General features: G+C 43.3%; 1 protein-coding gene across 2 annotated transcripts; it reads right to left on the reverse strand.

The window, feature by feature from the left end:
* Positions 1-1131: 1131 nt before the first annotated feature.
* On the reverse strand, positions 1132-17125 carry TNFRSF4 (TNF receptor superfamily member 4). Of its 2 annotated transcripts, XM_077837463.1 has the most exons (7): positions 14153-17125; positions 9482-9604; positions 8896-9012; positions 8412-8478; positions 7288-7502; positions 6139-6264; positions 1132-4419 (listed from the first exon to the last, which is right to left on the reverse strand). In XM_077837463.1, exons 1-7 carry the CDS (start codon positions 14301-14303, stop codon positions 4349-4351), a joined length of 870 nt encoding a protein of 289 aa, XP_077693589.1. In that variant the 5' UTR covers positions 14304-17125; the 3' UTR covers positions 1132-4348. The 2 variants fall into 2 exon arrangements, with proteins under 2 accessions (XP_077693589.1, XP_077693590.1); XM_077837464.1 differs by lacking the exon at positions 6139-6264.
* Positions 17126-17214: the final 89 nt, after the last annotated feature.

Here is a 17214-nt window from a genome sequence, read left to right on the forward strand (position 1 = left end):
TGACCAAGGGCATCATTTCATGATGTTTTAATGGGCAATGCCCATCTCCTCTCCAGGACCCCTTATTATGGGGAACTGAGGCCCCGAGAGGCTAAGTAACTTGCACAAGGTCACACAGGCAGGCTGCGGCAAAGCAGGAAATCAAGCCCAGGTCTCCCACATCCTAGAACATAAGAATGGCCCTAGTTGGTCAGACTAAAGGTCCATCTAGCCCAGTGTCCTGTCTTCCGACAGTGGCCAGTGCCAGGTGCTCCAGAGAGAATGAACAGAACAGGTAATCATCAAATGATCCATCCCCTGTCGCTCATTCCCAGCTTCTGGTAAACAGAGGCTAGGGACACCATTCCTGTCCATCCTGGCTAATAGCCATTGATGAACCTATCCTCCATGAACTTATTTAGTTCTTTTTTGAACCCTGTTATGGTTTTGGCCTTCACAACATCCTCTGGCAAGGAGTTCCACAGGTTGACTGTGTGGTGTGTGAAGAAATACTTCCTTTTATTTGTTTTAAACCTACTGCCTATTATTTTCATTTGGTGACATCCAGGCACACACACCAACCACCGGGTCATCCTTCCTCAGACCAAATCAATAATACCCGGTACATTCACAGATCCCAATCTCTGCTCTTGGGTGCAAGGACAGAAAAGTGACATCTCAAACCAATTGCTGATTATCTCTCTTAGGTACTTACATGGCCCCCAAATATCATGATAGCTGAGCACCTCACGATCATCATTGCATTTATCCTCACAACATCCCTGTCTGGTAAAGAAGTGCTGTTATCCCCAGTGAAACGAAAATGCATGACTTTCAATGAGACGTAGGCTCCCAAGTCATGTAGGAAGTTTCGAAAAATGTTATCCTATGTGACTTTGGAGCACAAATCCCAAAGTCAATGCTCAATACTCTCTAGGGCCCAGGTCCTCAAAGGTAACTACATGCCTAGCTCCCACTGGAGTTAGGTGTCTAAATACCTTTGAGGACCTGGACCAGGGCTTCTTTGAAAATCCCTCCCTTGACCTTCATCGTGATGACTTGCACCAGGCTACACCAGGCATGTTGAAACACCCTAATTCCCCTGTTTTGTCTAGCCAATTATACAGATTACACACACACACACACTTTAGACAAACGTTTTATTTTAAAAAAAATTCCTCCATTTACGATACTTAGACTATAATACAAAAGTTTGTATACAACGTGTCTATTTCACTGTAGGAAATATTAATTACACTATATGTATAACATATAACAATACATATTTTTTAAAAAACATGTTTTCAGGCAGCTGTTGTGTTCTGGAATACATTTGCCACATTTTGGCACATGTGGTGACTATTTTGTATACAAAATAAATATTTCTTTTTAACTATATATTGAAGAGGCATTTAAAATGAAAGACTTCTCAGCTTTGCTATAGCATTTGGATTTTTTCCCTTCATCTATTTTATACACTCAGGCATATGAAATTACATCCGAAGCTATTTACAGGAAAATATATTGCAAAATCGTGTAACACATTATGGGTAGGCCAAACTCACTCCAGGTACGTCCACACTGCAATTAAAAATCCATGGCTGGCCTGTGCCAGCTGTCTTGGGCTTGGGCTAAGGGGCTGTTTAACTGTGGTGTAGACGTTCAGCCTCTGGCTGGAGCCGGGGCTCTAGGACCCTGTGCAGTGGGAAGGTCTCAGAGCCCAGGCTGCAGCTTGAGCCTGAGCATCTACACCACAATTAAACAGCTCCTTAGCCGGTGTCGGCTGGCACGGTTCAGCTGCAAGTGTCTAACTGCAGTGTGGACACACACCCCTTACAGGCATGTTAAATATTGTGATCATATATCTAAAAATCACGTTTTACATGATTGTGAGTATACATGTAAAATATATTATAATATATACACAAAAGTACGTACACACACAGTAAAGCCCTGATCCTGCAAACACTTATGCACATGCTTAGCTTTAAGCACAGAAGTAGTCTCTCTGCAGTCTAGTTTGTATATGTTTGCAGAGCTGGGACCATAGGGTATGTAATAAACTATACCCATTTATATTAGACAAACCAAAATATGTAGGGCATAATTAACTTATTCATTTGTACAGTGCAAGGGCAGATCCTTTGCTTTTGACGCTGTTGAATGCCAATAACAAAACTTGTCACTCCTCAGTTTTCAAAGAGCTCTGAAAGATTTTTCAGAGTACTTCAAACATGAACCCTCACCCACACGGCCAGGACGGAGGTAAATATCACCACTCCCGTTTTACAGATGGACAGACTGAGGAACAGAGGGATTCAGTGATTTGCCAAGACCAGTTTCACAGCTTGTATTTAACAGGGCACTTCCCATTAACTTTAAAACCCATTCACCCCCTTGAAAATATGATGAGCCAACGAGAAGACGCGCAGCATCTCCATTACAGATACACTTGGCAACCAGTGTACCATTTGTTCCTGCTCCAACTGAATTTAATTGCCAAACTCCTATTTATTTCAACCGGGAGCAGGATCAGGTCCAGTGCTTGGTCAGTTCTTGAGTGTGAACTCCCGCAAAGTGTTCAGATACAGGATGGCAGCCTGTGTCTGGATTGTCTATCCATTACCGGCAGGATTCTGCATAGTTGTACTGTAATGCTACCTGCAGAAAGCCCTGGGTGTCACTACTGGAATATCAATCCATTGGCTCTTCCCAGCCAACGCCACATTTCAAGAAGAAGAAATATTATATCTAGGGGGCCTTGGGTTTTCTGCATTGTTTACATTGTCATGTTCCGCCACGCTAGCAAGACAACACCTGCATTCCGAGTGGGGTTTGCGGAGGTTACTTAGCGAATAACGATAATCCTGTGGGCCCAGAAAGGGGTTCAAAAGCAACAGCGGAAAGGGGCAAGAACCAGTGACAGGGGAGCCTGATGGTTTGTCAACCTCCAACTATTTGGAGCTTTGAATAGTTAGCTGGAGTTTGATTGTAATTTCGTTCCACGTGCTGATTCAGTTTAATTGTGATGTCAGGGCCAGGAGGGCCTCGAAAGCTACGCTCGTACCCATGGGGGCCAAACACACAGTGTAGATATAGGTAGTAGGCCAGATCCCCAGTGGCACACACGTAGTTCCACTGAAGTCAGTGGGTTAGGATCTGGCCCAATAAATACTATCTATGCTTTCATTGGAAGTTCTCTATTCCTTCCGCTCCCCTCCCTTTTTTCATAGTCTCTGCATTTGCTTTTCATGCCGTCTGTTCCCACCTTTCACCTACTTTTTCCCATCTGCAAACACTCATCTTGACAGGATGTTCATTGTGATGCACATGAACATAAATAGGAAGCACAAGAGTGGGTGTGCACTGGGCATGCAGGGTTTGCAGGTAAAGTAGCGGTGCAAATGCAGAGTGCTAAAGTCTGAAATTGAGACAAGTTGCATGCTTGTTCTCTTTGAGCGGCCGTCTCTTAATCTTCTCCTCACGTATCTGAATTTGCTTTCTCTCCAGGCTGTGAATATAAAAACTCTGCCCTTATACATAGACACACAGATTTGGACTACCCTCTAATAAGGGCTATTGGGATGGTATGAACACACTGGTTTAGCTTAACAGGTGTCTGACAGGGAGAGAGGAGCAGAATGGCTCCAGATCAACACCTCTCAACAAATGCTTAAAAACGGTTAAGAGGCATTGCTGGAGTTATTACCTTCCATGATTCTGTTTCCATGTCTCCAGACGACCTACGAAATGGTTTTGACCAGGAAAGGCCAAGGCCCACAAAACACAAGACAAAAAAAGGATACTAGCAAGGTTTAAAGGGGGCCACTCTCTCAGGGGGAGGGAGAGCCAAAAGGGAAACCAGACTGGAATGAGACTCGGACAGAGGAGCCACTTGGGGGTCTGGAGAAGCTAGGCCTGCCTAGGTCACCAAAGGATGGTAGGGGTAGACTGTTGTTTTGAAATCCTCTCTCGAATGCATTCTACTATTGCTAAATACAGTATTTTGGGTTCTAAAAGGTCTGCTTACCTTATACCATTGGTCACAAACTCCCAAAGGGAAGAACGGTAGGTGCCCAAACTCAGTTGGACCTGCTCGGTAAGCTCAGTTGATACCCATGGTACTATAGCCCACGTCTCAGTCTAAGAGTGGGAGAATCACATGATTCCACCCCGAGAGAGGAACAGGCATGAGGCCTAAGACCTGAATGGGTGCACTCAGAGAGACCAGAAAGGAGACAGAGGTGCAGTCAGCCCTGGAACGAGCACCAGCACATACAGAATATTCCTTTACATGGGGAGTATTTGTTGCATTGCTAGGTTCCTACTGTCTGGCACAGATGACAGTACACTGTAGTATAACAGGGAATCAGTTTTTGATGAGGCTGGAATTGGAGTCGACTTGCTCTTCCTGGATAGGAATTCGAAAGCTCTTTCCATCTGAAAAACACAGAGTACAGAAACTTTGTACAGAGCAGGAGGGGAAAGAGAAGCAAATGGCTCTTCTGGTTCCACACACACACGGGCGCACAGAATTACTCCGGCAGGGAGCGACGTCTAGATTACTGCTTGCTGGTCTAGCCGATATGGGGTATCTAATAGAAGTGGGATGGGTTAAGGGAACAATGGGAACCTATTTTATTGGGGCTGTGTAACGAGACGAGCAGGCAGCAGAGGGCTGAACCAGAACCATGCGTATAATTGGCTTTGAATTGAGTGCCCGCCCCCTGGCCAGTCAAACAATTCAGTCATTTGGAAGAGGTGAATGAAAGACCCTGCAGCAGCTCATTTGTACATGGACAGAAAAGGGTCACACCTTCAGCAGGCATCTTATAAGGTTGCCCGGCAGAGTGGCAATTTTTTATTATTTATGTATTATTGATTCCCCTCTCCCCAAGTAAGGGGGAAAGTAGAAAAGAGATAAAGAAAAAAGGAAGAAGAGTACAAAATTGCACATAGAGGGGGAAACACACGTGCTGATGGCGTACGCAGACACAGTATATTTCAGCCAGGCTGGTCCGGTGTCACAGATTCACTCAATGAGTATATGAAGCTATGTTATTTTTTTCAGCATGCTGTATCAATCCAATCCTCCTCCTCCGCGAGCTGATCTCCGTGGTGCGGGTATGTGTCAAATATTTTGGTAGCTATAAAGCCATACAGAAAAGAGAATAACGAAGTAAAGAGAAAAAGGAAGGAAGGGGGAACGGCAAGCAAGGCAGGAGGAAGAAAAGATAAAGGACTGGGAAGAGAAGGAAGGGAGCAGAGAGGGGAAAGGAGAACATCTCAGTTCCTATCCACTAGGGGTTTATTAAAGCCTTCTAAAAAGTTAAACCAAATCTCTTCAGATTTGTCTGAAGTCCCTCCTCTCTGAAATACTGTCTGTCCTTTAGCTACCAGGTCATCCCGATCACTAAGTCAAGCTTTTACCCCTGGAGGCAAATTTCTCTTCCATCTAAGCAAGCCATTCAGCTACAGGCACTGCTCTAGAAAGCCAAGCTTTCTGTGAGCTGGAGAGTTTCCAGGGTGATCAGATACATCCCCCAAAACAGATCTTGGCTCTGGCAGACCCGCACCTCCAGCAACTGACTGCACTGGCCAGACCCATGCACTATAACTTATGCAGGGACCAATATAAAAGAAAAATCATTTTCTGCTGGATCAGCCTTAAAACACAGACCACAAGCAGAGTTTTTAAATGTTTTTCAAGGCACTCTCCCATTGGCTAAGGGCCAGGGATGTATGCCAATCTTTGTTCAAGGCCCACCACAGATCATTTAAATTAGAGAGTCATGCAGCGAGAGAAAACTTTAGTGTTCACCAAACTTGACTGTCCAGAGGACAAGCAAAGTTGATCAGTGGGATTGTGAAATATTTTTGGCAGACTCCAATGGGGCTGTGTCTACACTGCTAAGCAATAGGGTTGGAACCCTGGGTCCCGGCTTGACTCAGGCTCGGACACTCTACCCCATAGAGTCCTAGGATCTGAGCCCTGGGTTAGCACAATGTGTGTTTAGTTGGAAGGGGGATTAGGAATTGAGCCTGAGTTTCAACCTTGGGCCTACACTGCAGTGTAGCCATACCCTGAGAGACCCAGGTTATCCACCCATTCTCTCCAAATTAATAGTGTAGAACAGCAAGCTTTTAACAGAGACTCACCGAGTTGTCCATTCACAGGAGGCCTCTTTGTCTTATCCTTTTTGGTCGTCTGGATAGTCAAGAGGAGGATGGACATTCCAGATACCATGAGCAACGTTAAGCAAATCAGAATGAGCGATAAGGACCCTAGGAGAAAAAGAAAGGAAGAACACTACATACGCACGAGAGAGAGAGAGAGAGAGAACGCACGCACTGCTGAGCCCCTGCGTTATTACCGTCCCAAGTTACGCAAACATAGGCACTCTGATGCCATGATGATGAGCATTACATAAAAACTTGTTGAATCACATAAGATGAGGAGCATGGAATCTGGGAGACTGAATGCATGAGAAAGTGATGATTCCAATAAGGATAATGACATACCTGTGGCAACCTCACAACCATGAAGGGAACATATCGCCCTACAATTAAGGCTACATTCATGTCACAGGAGTCAGAGTGTCCACGCTTTCCATAGTTTTTAAAAGCTAAACATGACTGCGAGTGGGTAGGTGGCTACGATGGTAAGAGATTAAATCGTTTCACTGAGTTGACAGTTCACGTGAGCTGCCAAATTCAAATCTAGCACGTACATGAAGCTAAGGAAGATCAGGAACCAAATCAACTGGGGAAGTGGAAATGAGCTCATTCTTCCTGCCTGAGGAGGGAATACACATGGGAGGTTATGGGATGCCTGGGTGGTACAATCACCTTGTTAATGCCTTGATTTATTTTTTTAAAGATAGAATTATTTATGTGTATATACAGGATGAGAGGAATGCTCATTGAGAGGCTGTGGGAAAACAGGTCTGAGGAGGAGAGGGGGGCTGCATGGCATATAGGGTTAGGAGAAGGCATCCAAAAGCTTGGGGAAGGGACAGAGGAGCTTGTGGAAAAAGGTAACAAAGGGGGCATGCAGAGGAAAAGAGGAGGCTGGCAGGCAACAAGTGATAAGATGTTGGCACCAACAGAACTGTGTGGGGAGTTTGAAACCGCTAAGGAAGGTGATGTGGAATCTGAAGTGACTGGTTACAAAGGGGGCTGATATAGTTGGAGGAAGATGAGTTTGGCAATGGCATTTTGGATAGACTGCAGGGGAACAAAAGAGTTGTTCAGAAGAGCAGGCAAAAGGAGGTAACTACTAGAAGACAAGACTCAGCCTTCCCTTACCCCAGTTAATCTCCTTTTTAACGGGAGTGGTGGAAATGGTGTCTTTGGATGTGAAGGGGGTGGATGCTGTAGTAGATCCATTGCTTCTGTGGCTGATGAGAGAGAGGTACAAGGTGGATGTTTGGAGTGCGGTGGCCTGTTTGTCCTGGTCATCGCAGATAGCATCTTCTGTTTTTGTCCCAGGTTTCAGAGTCTTTTTACCATAAGCGATGCAGCTGCCAGTGTAAATAAATAAATGGAATTACTTAAACAGCTTCAGTGCCAAATATAAAGGTGACCTGCACAGGAAAAAAGATGGAGCATATGCACATTTTTGGGAGGGTGTGTGTGTATGAGGGGACAACGACTTCTTTATGTTGTATAATGAAGGCCTGGATTTTTATTTCATTTTTTTAATTTAAAAAAAAAACACAACAAATCTTTTCCTGCTTACTTGAACATTGGAAATTCAGATGAACCCTCCCAAAGTGGAGCATGAGTTTCAGCTGTATTCCCAACTTCTGCTCAACTAGAGAGAACACCATGGGATGAGACAAAAAAGAAGAGGGGTGAAGAATTGCTCCCAGGGAAGAAAACATCATTGTTTCAGGCAATGCATGCTGGGTTAACATGAAAAGACTCCGTGCTTGTAAAACTAAACTGGCTCTTTACAAAGAAGACTGTTTACATGGATGTCGGGACATCAGCTAGCATTCTCTAGTCATGTGCACACAGACCAATTTCCTGGAGCCTCCTCCAAACTCTTCCCTCTTGCAAGCTGTGGTCCTCCCTTCAGCTTCCATGTGGTCTGCTACAATCACAAATAGCTTCCCTGTGTGAGGTGGTGGAGCCCTTTCCAGTTATGTGACATTTCCACTTGGCCATCTTTCTACTGAAACCATCATGGTGGAAAAGGGAAAATGCAGGATACCAATGCATCCCATGAACTGGCACATAGCCCACTTGCAGGCATCCTAAGAGTCATCATGAATACAAGTCTTACTGCGTTTGTTCCTGGCTTATCTTCGGGAATTCCATATACTGACTTTAGGGAAGGAGATAGAAGGGACTGCTGTGAGCAACTCTTAACTACTATGCAAGAAACAAAAGTTTAAGCTCAGTTTGTTTGGGTGAGGGATACGTACTTGACCCAGGGCCGACATCTGTCATTGTTTCCATTGGAAAAATGCCCATCAGGACAAGGGAAGCATTCTGAAAAATAGACAATATTTTAAAACTATGGTTGTTTGATACAGATTTGGAGTAGCTGCGAACATCCTTTGGATAAGCCAGGAGCAAGAACGATACATGACCATTATGACGATACCTTACATGTATAAAACAGCTTCCATTCCAGAGTGTCATGCAAAACCAGAGTACATACAACAGCACCACTGAAATTGCAGTCAACATTTGGATATGTACAAAGGGAAAGTAGCATACTGAACAAGTACAACACCCTTTTTATTCTGTTTCCTGGTGAGGTACCTTGCGTTTCCTGCAGCATTTTGCACATCCCCCTGTTAGCAGTGGTTGTCTTGGAGACGGAGATAATTTACAAAACAGCCAGCAGGTGCTTTTCACTAGGAGGAATACTGTCATAATTTTTTAAAAAAGCTAATTACTGACCTTTTCCTGACGGGGATTCCTCTGACGATCTGCTGTCGTATGGGGTGTAACCCTTCATGCACATGCAAACTGTATCGGATATCTTATCACACTTCTTCACCTCCATGCTTCCCCTATCTAGGAGCAAAGAGTTGGGGAGGTGGTAGGGAAGAAAGGAAATTAATTAAAAGCACAAATGAAACTGGCCTAGTGCTCATTGTTCTGCACTGGCAAACGAGAGACATGGAGGTCAGTTCTAGTCTCTTGAAACTCTGTTTGCATGCAATGGATTCCTTTGTGCCATTTAACAAGGTAATTAAAGAGCAAATGAATGGGTTCAAGTTAGAGTCTTTGACTTGAAATATGAAAAAAAAATGCAAAATTAAACAAAACCATTTTTTCCCCAGTCAAAATTAAAAAAAAAAAAATCCACCAGCTCTTATAATGGCTTGAAAAAATGAGCAATTTGTGTGTGTGCAAGAACTTTATCTCCCAGCCCTTTGGGGAGTAGGAAAGAGAAGGGGGGCCTGAGAAGAGCACCTAAGGGCTTTAGGGGGATAGTCTGGGGACCCCTTGTAAAGAAGTGGCCACTGCATAGCTGACTTACCTGTGTCACAGACGGTGCAGCTTTTGCACGAATAGTAGTTATGCTCTGAGTTATAGTATCCACGTTGGCAGGGGACACACTCCGTTTCTGATGTTGGCGAGCAGCGGTTTTTCATTTCCTCACCTAGGACAAAGAGCACGTATGGGAGAGGAATCCCTTTGTGTCACTGTCCAGGCATTAACAGCCATGACCCACTTCTAGACACCGATTAGCCTTCTGAAAACAGACAGGAACATCCATCCCCTTCACCAATGCATCTCAAACAGCATTTTTCTACAGTGGAACTTTTTGAATTATTTGAATGTCAGGGTATGCAGCTGAGGTCGCTGACAAGGGTCAATTTGCCACTACAGTTGTGATACAAGAGGCTGATATCTGTACAATACCGTGGCTTTCCCACAGTACCTCCACCAAGATAAAAAGTCATTTGAACTGCCTTAGTAGGGACCAAGGGGCAAACAGATGCACTGGATGCTAAAGCAGGTAGGTTGATAGACCTATTATGACATGCAGCAATTAAATAGTTAATATGAATGTCTATAGCATCTTTCTCCAGGGGGATCTCAAAGCACATTAAACATTAATGTATTAAGCCTGACAGCCTCCCCTCTGAGGTATTGATGCATCCATCCAAGCTCTTCTATTGGCACTCATCATGGTAGCAGATATTGTCGTCCCCTTTTTTTAAACAGGAAAATAGACCCACAGAGAGCAAGTGACAAGGTCACACAGTAAGTCCGTGGCAGAGCCAAAACTCGAACCCAGGAATACTGCCGCTCTTTAATAGAGACTTGCAGCAGGTGGATGAAAGTACAGATTCTCCAGGCAGGAATTCACAACGCAAGGAATATTTACACTGACTCATATTTACACTGACACATGACTCATGATCTTGAGTCAATACAGGGCTCCTATTTGAAACAGGGAGGTTGCTACAAAATTGTAAAAGAAGTTTCAGTAAATGGATAAGCACCTTCAGTTGAGCAACATTGTGCAAAAGAAAATGTTTTAAACCCAATCCTGCATATTTCCCTTGACTCCTGAGCTTGTAGGATCAGCCCCTATAGCCCAGATCCTCAAAGTTATTTACGCATCTGACTTCCATTGAAATCAGTAGACCATATGAGTCTATATAACTTTGAGGATCTGGACATACTTTTCTCAGTCTTCTCTTCAGAGCACTTCCCCCTGGCCCAAACTGAAAATACATTGACATATCCATAGAACGGGGGGGCACGGAAGATGTGGGAAATTAACTCTTCACACAAATGTTTCAGTTTTGTTTTGTACCCAAATCAGTATTAGCTCTGCCTTTCAGATTTGTGGTTTGATAGCACTGAAGTCTTTCCTAGCGTCATCCAAAGGTGGACCACCTCTAGGAGTTGGAAATTGATTCAGCCTCTCTCCTTAGACACAGGTGCCAACTATGACAGCAGTGAACACCAATTCATTTCTAACATGCTCAATTAGCATGGCGTCTGTCCACTAAGAACTTGATTAATGTCACCAAAATCATTTCACTTTCACCAAAACAGCTGTCAGAGTAGTCTGGATTCAAACCACTAATTCAGGAGTGACAGGAGATGGCATCATTTCCCACAACTGAGATCAGAGGAGTGGAGTGCTTCAGCGTTTCGAGCATTGGTCCCGAGTTCTAATTCTGGCTCTGATGCTCATTTCTTCTGGCATTGGGCTTAAATGTTCTGTTTCCCCATCTGCACTATCCCACTGTTATTTAGCCCACTCACAGGTATGTCAGGAAATAATCAAATCACATTTGTAAAGTGACATAAAACACTACAGCACGTCTCTCCTTCTATTCTAGAGATTGCTGCTATCTGCTTTACTCACGGCTGTTACAGGCAGCTAGGTAAAAGATCTCATGTGTCTCTCTCAGAATTAGAATTCCCCCTTTGAGGAGTACTTGTTTTAGATACACACGGCATTATACTAAAGGAATGCCTGAATGGACAGGAAGTGCCCCCTGTTAATTGTTGGTCAGTTGTGCCTTGAAACTTGCATATACGCCCCAGAGAACTTGCATATAATGGGTAGGTTTTTTGCAAGAAATGAGGCACACTCATGTTGCTGCAACAGATAGTGCAACAATACTGTACTTTGTACTTTCAGCTGAGTTCAGAATGCTTTTCAAACATTAAGTTTCACAACACTTTTGAAGTAGGTAACAATTCAATCTAGTTTGTTTTGTAGCCAGATAATGAGGTGCAGGGATTAAATGACTTGTCCAAGGGCTAACAGCAAGTCAGTGGCAGAACCAGGAATAGTATCAAGAGGTTCTGAGTCCCCATCTTATGCTCTAGGTATCGAGGCACATTTCCTGTATCTTGCTAATGGCCTAACATACAGTATAGGCCAGTGGTTTTCAAACTTTTTGTATTGGTGACCCCTTTCGCGCAGCACATCTCTGAGTGTGACCTCTCCCTTATAAATTAAAAATGGGGGGGGTTAATTTAATGGGGGCTTGGGACTGTCAGCCTCATGGATCTGACAGCTGGCAACTCCCATGTAACCACCTTGCAACCCCCTGAGGGGTCACGACCCCCAGTTTGAGAACCCGGTATAGGCTACTTGAAAATAAGGAGCAAACATTTTTATGCTCAGTACTTTTGAAGTCCAGCTGTAATTAATTTTTTATTCTCACCCTTGCTCTTGGAAAATGAGGATCACACTGTACTTTTTTCCACCCCACTCATTCATTTTCTCTAAGTTTCACTGGGTGCTAACAGCAAGCAGTTCTGAGAAAGGATAACTCATTATTCTCACAGCACTAAAACCCATTAACTCATTATCTTTTGCTCATCCTACACTCTCAGGAAACAGACTACTCTCCTGAATGCAGAATGTTCCAAGAACTGGCAGGCAAAATTCAGGGCATTTTCTGAGTAGCTGGGAGAGAATTCATTTGAACAAAACCACAACACCCACAATCAAATGACTTTGTACCACAGAAGATACTGTCTAGATCAACTATCTTGACTGCTGCATTTTCATATGGCAATTACCAAAGAATATATATCTCCACTGTTTTACCTCAGTAATTAATTGCAAGACATAGGAATATATTTGCCTGTGGAGACAGGAGAGAGACAGGTTCATCCTCCCCTCCCCCCGTCTAGAACTGACTCAGTAGCTTCTAACTAAGCGACAGCCAGTGGAAACTCCCTCACCACATTAAGGAGAAAAGAAGTAGCATGTGACCCATGAGGGATTGGCTGTACCCACTTTCCAGGGGTGGGATGTATCCCAGAATGAGGAACTCAAAAACCCTCATAATTCAGTAGCTTTGTGAATACCCTGAGAGGGCTCACGCAGAAGCCAAGTCTCAAGAATGGGGATCTGTTACAAGCAGGATCTTTGGAAAAACACTGGTTTCAGTTTTCGCTGCAATAGCGCATGCAGTACAAGTTTTCCATGGACAGGTGGACGGAACCGTGAAGAAAGAAAGAGCTCTCATTTGGAGATGCAGAGACAACTCTGTACAGGATTTTTTTTTAAACGGAAACCTCTTGCAAAAAGGTGCAGGCACGCAATCTAATCATCCTGCACAGGTGAGAATGTACCTTCCCTTCCTGTCAGCCCTGAACTCTCCATGCAACTTTCTATTAACAGACTGCCCAGTGTGGTGTCACATGCCAGTTGTGGTTACTCTCGGTTGTCAAGTAATTTCTATAATCATATCCAACTAACAGTGCCTGTGTATTTTTTTTTTTGCACTTTTCCACTTCCTCAGCTCTGTCTGCAGAACTGTCATTCTGCTCTAACAGCAGCTGTGACAAAGAAAAAACAGACAGAGCAAAATTCATTCAGTTTCTACCAAAAAGGAGAAAGTGGGAGGAAACAAGTACTCCATTTGCTGCCACCTATGGTCTTGCCAAATCGTGCTCATGAATTACGTGAAGCAATGAGAACTAGCTCTCTTCACAGGGAGAAGTCCACATGGCATGTGGATCATGCCTGCAGAGCAATTTAAAAATCCAAGGATGCCGGCCATCCATAAATCTTTATTTTTCCAGGGATATTTGGCACGCCCTGTTCTCTTCAATAGGACAACATATGGTCAATCGACACTTTTTTTTTTTTAAACAAAAACATATAAGTTTTAGCTACAGTAAACGCTGTTTCAACGGAAGCAGCTTTAAAGACATCTTGCACAGTCTTACCCTTAACTTTACTAGACCTATTTTCTTAAGATGACCCACCATTGCAGCTACAACGTAAGTATTAGTGCCAACAAGGCTTCTATGTCCACCAGCATTTTAACCAACATGGCATTTCCTCCTAATCAGAGCCAGGCTAGACAATAGGTTAGTTAAGGTGTTGGCAGCCAGTCTGTCTAGCATCACGGACCTGCACCAGTGGGAAATTTTACGAAAAAGAAGCCAGCGTAGACGAGCCTTTGAAGATTTCATTCCGTAGAGTGACGCATAGAGTTTCTCACAGTTACCCACTTAAGTTACAGAAAGAGTTTATTGCAAACTAGACAGAATTCTAGACATCTTATAAAACACTATTTTACAGTTCAGACTTTGTTTCCTACATATCAGTAACATTTTGGGTTCACAAGATTATTTCCCCCACCCCCACCTCATAAAGTGCTGGACTTTACATCTAACAAGGACTGTCAATATTGAGTTGATGATGAGGACTTACCAGGAGCACAATCCCTGCAGCATCTTTTATGTAAGGGATATTCAAATTTTCCACATATCAGCCCTGAACACTGCATAGCAGAGAGCAACAGGAAGAACAGAACAGCAGTAAAAGAAGAGAAGACAAATTTGGCTAATCCTCGTCCAGCCATGCTGACTCTCCACTTCCCCTGCAAAAAAAAGTAAACTCTAGGACAGGTTGAACCTAGACTGCGGAAGAACAGGAAGGCAATTCATATGCCTACAATGGGGAAATTCCCAGCCATGTACCACCTCTTTTCAGCTCCTCCTCTTTCAGCTTTCGGGTTCCTTCAAGGAAGCAGGGAAAATAAAGTTTTCTAAATCAATTCTATGAAAGAATTATTTTAGGCCCTAAAAAAAGGGCCACATGCCATTTCTTAGCTTAAGCTTTTATTAGGGACGAACCACGTCCTTCGTGAGAAACCCCAGCCTTAGCCTCCCGTTATGTGAGCTGAAGTGCTGTCACTCATTTTGAAAGCCAGAAGGAGGAACAATAGTTTTACAAGAATTCTGGTGAGCAGCTTTTAGGGATAGTGGTTAAACGTCACATATTAGCCTCATGCTTTGCAAGTATCACTCCAGCTAGTGTAAATGGGCAGGGCTTTAATGGAGGGGGAAATAGGAGACAGTGTCCACCATTATTAGGACAAAATTAACTCTTAAGTACTAAAACTAAGAGTGTGGTACATCAGGGTACAGTGGAAGTGAAATATGGACTGTGTACATGCTAATTCCACAGGGGCTAGGTGCACATGGAATCAGCCCCTTTGCCCTTAGTACAAGAGTGGGGCTACTGCATTAGAGACACAGTAGCTTCCACATCAGCTGCATTGCTCTAGCCAGGGGAGTTTGGCCTATACACGAACCAGCTATTCTGACCCTTCTCTCAAAGCCTTCCTGTGCTCTATGGGAAATGAAGCACCCTGCAGAACTGTTTCCCTTAGGGCACAGGAGATGAGGAACCCACATGGATGTCCCTTAGCGTTGTTCGGTGTCCTCCTGTACAGCAAAATCACACCAGTTCTGTTCCCTTCCATGACTGAGGAGGAGGACCTGAAAGAAGGTGTGCCTGGGACGTGGGAGGGGGAAGCCAGCAGTAGTGAGAAGTGTGGGAGAGGGCATCAGCTTGTTCTCCTTCATGCACAAGTTAGTACAGCACAGAAAGGGAGAATGAGACCGATGACAGAAGCAGAAAGGTTTCACCTACATTCATCATTCAAGTTTTATCAACAGGAGTTAGGTACACAGGTTTCAGGGCTCCCAGAATCTGCTTAGCTACCCTAGTGATAATGGCCTCTAAAGGTGTTCAAGCCAAGGCCCAAATTAGAAGACAATAGTCAAAAAGGAATTTTATTTGATTTTTATTTAAAATTTGTCAAGTGTTTTAGAACCAGACTTCTAAGCCTTGGCATTTCGGATGTCAATTTACAGTTCACTTGCAAGAAACCACCACCAGGTCTCTATTGGAGGGAAGTAAATTTGGACCTGAAATGAACGACGTCCCTTATAATCTGATACAGTTGAGAGGACTGCAGAGCAATTCTATTGCTGTATTTTATTTATGCTGTTCCCCCAATGTCTCTGAATTTTTAAAGACATACCCCAATTTTTTTCCAGTCTACAGTCCTCTCCAAATAATTGGAACGTTACAGCATTAGTAAAGCCGTTCCTTTCAAAAGAAACCAGAGCTGCAGATTTTTTTTTTTTTCATTCCAAATCATCTTTTGCTCTACCTGCAATGAAAAAAGAACATGACCCACGCTGGTCTGTACATAGGAAATACAGGGGCCTCAGTCTTGCTAGGTAACATCACTATAAAAAAAAAAATCAGGTAAATATAATTTTATATTTTACTGACTTATTTCTTCCCTTTGCAACTTTTGATCAAATTCAACGGTCTTCCTCCTCCTTTCATAGCAAGTAGCAGGATCTGTTTATTCATTTGGAAGGGAATCAGAACAAAAGACTTTGATGTGGATGAAATTTACAAACAACATAAGGTTGGAAATGTGCTAAACTCATTTAAAGCAAAAACAATGTAAACGCTGATGACTATGTATTCAGATGCTACTTCATTACAATTGAATGCCGGTAAAGTATCATTCAGTTGGTAAATACTGTTAATGTACACACTTTACATTGCAGTTTCAGGAAGTTGTAACTATATGCACACACCCTAAGTTATATCACACAATGAATAACTCAACGTTAGTCTACTAAAGACCAAATAGGTTTCATTTAATTCCCCCCACCTTTCCCCAAAACACAAACCCTCCCACCTGCCATGTGCCGGTGATAGCTTGGCTACCAAGCACTTTATAGCAGTAGGCAGACTGCTTTTATGTTATGAACAGTGGTAAATGACCATGGATAAAAGCTAAAAAATCAACTACTGTAAGTAGTGCTAAATGGAAGAACTGGATCAATAGTAGATTACTGGCAGATGAAAACTGTCCTGTGGATAAAAATCTGACAGATGCAGAAATTGGGAAAGGCAAGATTGGAAGTAGAACACTAAAGAACCATAGGATGATTAAACAGAATGGTATCTGAACTTAGTTTCCTTCTTTGTAAAATGTGGAGAGAAGAATCTGAGTCTCTCCACAAAGCCCAGTTGCCCCCTCTCCACCACCAAAAGGGGTACTAGTTCTTGAAGAGGGGGAGGAGACAGGCAGTAGATTGTGTAGATCAAGTCTCAGTTTCTAATCCTCATGATGGCAACTGAACAGATTAATCCACAATGAAAAAGGTAACAGTGATGCCAGGGTAACATCAGGTGTGACATAAAAAAAAAAATCACATCAGAGGTATTGTTTCAGGCCCTGTCTACACTACAAACCAACCATGTTTAAACAAAACCCGAAGTTGGTTGCAAAGTCCTAGAGTAGTTGGGGTCTAAGTCAGTCTCTGGAGACTCATTTTAAAAGGAACATCCAGCTACTTTTGATTATGAGTAGAACATGAGTAGACTTTCACAATTTCCCCACTCTTTCCCCCCTTTTATTTGACTTATTTTCACTTCATGATTCAATTTCTTTAATC

The sequence above is a fragment of the Eretmochelys imbricata genome, chromosome 18 (assembly GCF_965152235.1).
Source record: "Eretmochelys imbricata isolate rEreImb1 chromosome 18, rEreImb1.hap1, whole genome shotgun sequence".
Lineage (NCBI taxonomy): Eukaryota > Metazoa > Chordata > Testudines > Cheloniidae > Eretmochelys > Eretmochelys imbricata.

Coding starts and splice junctions, on each gene's coding strand:
- TNFRSF4 (XM_077837463.1), bottom strand. CDS start 14,303: ATGGCTGGACGAGGATTAGCCAAATTTGTCTTCTCTTCTTTTACTGCT. Junction 6,265..7,287: donor TAAAAAGGAGATTAACTGGG/GTAAGGGAAGGC, acceptor TTTTTCTCCTAG/GGTCCTTATCGCTCATTCTG. Junction 4,420..6,138: donor TCCTGTGAATGGACAACTCG/GTGAGTCTCTGT, acceptor TGTGTTTTTCAG/ATGGAAAGAGCTTTCGAATT.